This window comes from Aphis gossypii, unplaced genomic scaffold, assembly GCF_020184175.1.
Source record: "Aphis gossypii isolate Hap1 unplaced genomic scaffold, ASM2018417v2 Contig00670, whole genome shotgun sequence".
Taxonomy (NCBI): domain Eukaryota; kingdom Metazoa; phylum Arthropoda; class Insecta; order Hemiptera; family Aphididae; genus Aphis; species Aphis gossypii.
The window spans coordinates 7742-13456 of NW_026083220.1; the positions used below are offsets into that span (position 1 = coordinate 7742).

At 26.0% G+C, this 5715-nt stretch overlaps 1 protein-coding gene across 1 annotated transcript; it reads right to left on the reverse strand.

Moving 5' to 3' along the window:
• Positions 1–570: 570 nt before the first annotated feature.
• Positions 571–5289, reverse strand: LOC126554974 (putative autophagy-related protein 11). The gene is made up of 7 exons (XM_050209954.1): positions 4981–5289; positions 4773–4883; positions 4325–4417; positions 4010–4252; positions 3743–3877; positions 846–938; positions 571–777 (listed from the first exon to the last, which is right to left on the reverse strand). Exons 1-7 carry the CDS (start codon positions 5107–5109, stop codon positions 571–573), a joined length of 1011 nt encoding a protein of 336 aa, XP_050065911.1. The 5' UTR covers positions 5110–5289.
• Positions 5290–5715: the final 426 nt, after the last annotated feature.

Sequence of the window (5715 nt, forward strand, 5' to 3'; positions counted from 1 at the left end):
AATTAACCACTATAGTTAATCAGCATGTAAATGAAAAATGTATAATGATACCAAATGAAGTCATAGAATGCCTGGTTCGTACAAGAATGTACATACGTATATGAGAAATGAATAGGGCAGAAAAACAGAAGTCAAAATTGAAATATTTAACACAGAAGAATACACAACGGAAAAACTTGAAAAAATTCATAAAATAAATAAAAAACCACTGAACTATACCTATTATTTAGTCCTGCTCCTGCATTGAATCCCCAATGATGTGTCACACTAATTGTCTACTTCATTTAATATTTTAATTATTATTGTTTAATGCATAATGGTGTCATGACTAAATAAACTAAACTAAATTAAAAACTAAACTAAAGTAAAAACTAAACTTACTAAACTAAACTAAATTAAAAACTAAACTACATTAATTATTTAGTCATGAATGCCGAATAGTTATGATATGAACAATTAAATATTTTTTCTTCTTAGGTATTTTACTGTTTCTGCCAAGTCTGGGGAAAATGCGCAGTGATAGGAAAAAATGGTTTTTTTGCGATCATGCCTGTTTATTTAGTCATGTTATTACCTATCTTGCAGAGCAACATTAGCAATTTTAGCACATTTATAATGTGCTATAGTCCAGTAATCTACAGCCGTATTCTCTACAGGTGTCTTAACCGTTAATGAACAATCATCCTTTTTTATATTCAAGGTGTTCTCTGCATCGGTTGGTATAGTTAGATCTGTTATTAAATCCAATGTTTTGTCTGTATAACAAATAGCAGTGCTCTATAAAATAATAATTAAATTATATTTTTTTACTTTTTCGTAATATATCATAAATTTATATAACTCACTTTTTTCGTCTTTTTCGATACCGGTTTCTTTTCCGGTTTCACAGCTAACCTTTTCGATGTACCTTTTTTTTGAGATGTTGTTGCAATATTATCCTATAATTAAAATTGACGATAAGCTGATGACGGTTTACAAAATCAATTTTTCATAAAATATTTAATAATTTTTTAAAAACAATTATACACAGGGTGATTTTTTTATCATTGAACACTCATTATTTCAAAAAGTATAGATTTTTTTTCTATTTTTTTTTTTTCAAATGTTTAGATACATGTTTTTCTACAACTGTATAAAATTTTAATTTTTTTCACTCATATATTTAATAGCAAAATAACTATCAACTTTTGATTTTCAAATGGCAACCTATATTAATAATTTTATAAATTAATAGAACCATTTTTTTCATGAATTTTCACGTTAAAATTTTTAACTTTCATTGATCCGTTGGCGAGTTATAGCTGCTCAAAATTGGTTGGTTTTAAAAAGTTTTTAGGTGTCATACATCAGTACTAATTAGTCAGTACTGGGATTTTTATTTGTTAAGTCCAGTAGCTATAATAGTAATGAATTCGATATCATCGATCCATTGTGTAGCGGGGAGTAGTGATAATATTAAATTTGTACCTGTTATTAGCTGTTATAGCTTATTATCAATTGTCATATAATTATAATTAATTGGACTAAAATTACTACTATAAATACTATTATTTGCTTATCGCTTTCAATTACCGACTCCGACGATGATGCTTAATAAGTCATTTTAATAATAATACCGGTTAGTAATTATGAAAAGCCAAAAGTTAAGAATACCCCTGTATTATGTAACTCCGGCCAACCTAAAACAATAAATTCATGAAGCAAAATAATAATCTTGCGTCCTGTATAATCACAAAACAATAATACCAATACCACAGACCTTATACTTATTACCTACAGTCCAGCTCACGAAAAGTGAACGTTGATATCAGCGATCCCCGTGGCCGTTTTCAACAAGTGATTACTAAACCCGTTCGTGTTAAACGAATCATGGATCATGAGACTGCCAGCGATAGGTACATAGTACAAAACGTTGAACCCCTGGATTCAACAACATTTGGACACCACCCATCGACCTTGAACGTTCACTTTTCGTGAGCCGGACTATAGTAATTAGTATAAGTTTTATGTTTACCTATGTATAATATGTACGTATCCGAGATCGGCAACTACAACCTACTAGCAAGCAGCAGCTATCCTTCAGATTTCAGTTGTATAATGTTTCATGATTACACGATACCTCGTGACAACTTACTTAATACTTACTGACAACTTTAACGTCTGACAGTACGCTGTACGCCATATTGTACTATGTAGTATGTAGTATGACTATGTAGTAATCTAGTGAGTAGTGATGCATAGTACATCAGACATCAGCATTATAATAAAACAACATGACATAACAGTTAATATTATATTATAATAATATGTCATGGTATGTTGTTTATATTATATTTTATTTTGTTTATTAATTTAATTAAACATAGAAGTACTTATTTAAATTGATATAACGCGTGTAAATTGGATACTTGGAAAGTCCTATTAAATATTGGTAAGTATTATTTGTTTTGTAGTTATATATATGGTGACCAGATATAAAAATTTAAAAAAAGTATATTTTAAAATTTAGCTTCTCCTCTGTCGTAATTGTCAATGCTGAATGCATATAGGTACCCATTTTGCCCATATCATAGACCATATGTCATATCTTACAAAAATTGTATTTTTTTTTAATTATTATTATTCCCTAGGTACTAAAAAGCTAATTTTTTTCAATTTATTATGTCAACTCATTAGATGTGCGTCTTTATGATAACAATTCTATGAAATGTAAGTAAACTTAAACTAAAGTACCTAACTATAAATATTTTAGTTATTTAAAGGTAAAATACCAAGTGTGAAATTTGAATAAATTAATACAAAACTTTATTAAAATGTAGATTACAATTTAATATACTATTTTTAATGACAATAGGACTTGCTTCAAAAAATAGTATTTCTGGTCACTATATTGTTTATGTAAAAACTATAATAAATAATTCTTATTATCATTATTTTTAAACATTTTGATTTCAGTTAATACATCAGCTCTACACAATTTTTGTTGAAATTTATATGGACCATTGACTTGTTAATAATTATTTCAGTCAATATGGTTAATATTTTAATAATACAATCCAGTAGGACTATAACATTGCTAGTTGCTCTATAGTCAATGCCATTTTAGAAAATCTATAGCATACTAAAATTCTTCATAATGATATTCTAAGATTATTTGTATTCACTAAAAATATCCAAGTGATTTGAATGATAAATATTAAAACAATATTCCAATTTACAACTGGAAACCATAAGAATAAAAATATTGGATTCTATACCTATTGGATTTTAATATTTCAACAGGCAACAAAATTAAAAATATGGTTTGTATACTTAATACCTACAAATTTTAAGTGAAATATTATTCAAGTTACCTATTAGGTTTTTATTGTATTTGTTTAGATACCTTATCAACTAAATTTTAAAGAAATGTAAACAATTGAGTCCAACCAACATTCCAGAGGAAAACAATTACCAATCATTTTGTATATAAAACTAAAAATTGTAAATGAAAAATATGTATTGTAATTTGTATGATATTTCATACTTAAATTTAAATAAGGTTACAACATCAATCATTTAAATTTTAATCCTAAAAGATAATTCTGAAATATTATAGCTTGCTGGTGCATTGACTAGTAAAAATAGAAATTTAGGTATTGTAAAATAAATTAAGTAAATATTCTAGTATTAATCAAATAAATAATTTAAAAAAAAATCTTTTGGTATCATGCAACAAAAGAATATAATATATGTATATTACTGTGTCCCCTTTGGCCCAGTATGCATAACGAGACTTGGCTCGTTTAATCAAAGTTTCATCTTCATATGTAGATGGCTTGACCTCTTTTATCAATACTGCAAAGTTTGAGTGCATGGGACACCACCATTCTGTGCACTAAATTAAAATATTATGTAAGTACCTATACTCTAAATAAAAATAATTCTAAATAATTAATTTTTTGTTTCTTAACAGAAAGTGTGTACTTAATTATAATAATTTCAATATATTATAATGTAAATCATGTACTTGTTTAATTTGCAAGTTAGTACATTCATCGTGGAATGATTTCACTGGCGAAGAAGAACGAGCTGAAGCGGTTGAATCATGTTCCTCAATCACAATATTTGTTGCTTGTTTTGTAGCTACGTGAGGGGTAATGCCTATAGGATTTACCAGGCCTTTTACAATCCTATTCTCAAGTTTAGCTAATTTTGTGTCCAATAACTGTTCCATTTGTTTTATTGTCACCATTTGTTCGTTCTCCTTTTTCTGTGTGTTATTTTTTATTTTTATTATTTTTATTTTTTTATTTTTCTTTGTTTTATGTTAAATTTGTCTTACCAATGTTTTAATTGTACATTTTAAATTTTCATTTTGCAACAGTAAATTATCACTTTTAGTTTGCAATGTGACATTGCTCTTTTTCAACTTTTCCTGTAATAAATGAAAATATTTATGTAATGTGTATACTAAATTAGTAGAAAACAGTAGCGGATCTAGAAGTCACCCAGAGGGGGGGGGGATTTTCATAAATTAAATATCGGCTTTCAGGGAGTTCCAGCCCAATATTATAATTTATAATATAAAAATTAAAAAAATACAGCCCAAGGAGCCATTGTATCCCCCACTGTAAATATATTGGATATACAATATATTCTATGTATTTTTAGTTGAACATTTTTTTTTATATATTAGGTAGTTTTTTAGGGTTGTTTTATACACATTTAAAATATTTTGTAAAAATTTACTTATAATTTATTGTTCTAATAATGATTAATTTAAGAATTACTGATTTTATTAAGGTCTCTCCAATTTCTTCTTTCAATTTCTCATTCAATTCACTTGTATCGCTCAAATCGTGTTTCAAAATAGAAACTTTGCCTTGTAAACTATGAATTTCCTGTGGATAAAATAATATAAAAAAAAATTCAAGATGTCATTTTATATAAATAATTATTGTAGTAGTATCTATTAATTTATTTAATTATATTACTTACTTGCATATTGGCTTCATATGCTTTCAACATAATTGAATAACCTTCTTTATAGAATTCTAATTCTGATACCTTTGATATATCAGACTTAGAATTCAAATATGTTTCATAGTTTCCTGGAAACTTGTTCATTTTGTAATAAAAAGTAGATTTTTACACTTATTAAGTAAAAAATATGTAGTTTGTAATTAATATAATTAAAATTTAAACTGTTTAATGGAAGATGTACTAAACAACAGCATTAGGTATCTTGTAAGATATAGATTAACTATTTATACATTTTTTTGTTCATATCTAATCATTTTTTTTTTGTTCATATAATTAATTATTAAATTAATTATTTTTTTTTAAATCAATTAATTTTCACAAAAATTAATTTGTATTTAATATTTTTAATTTTTTTGTATAAAATACATTTATGTATTATTTTACGGATACTTGTATACATGTACTTATATAATTTTAAATTGTTAAATAAATTATTGTTACATAATTTAAGTAATAACTTTATCTTTATCATGTGAAAAGTTATGTCACATTCATCACCAAAAGCTCTCATTATAATATTATAAAATAGATACTATCAAACTATTGAATATTATATAATCAATTTGGAAAATCCAATACTTTATGCTTAACACATTGATGGACAGTACTGCTATAGCAGTAGTTTTTAAATTTGATGTACGTATATCACTACTGCTATTGCAGTAGTTCAATATTCGTTTATTAAAACTC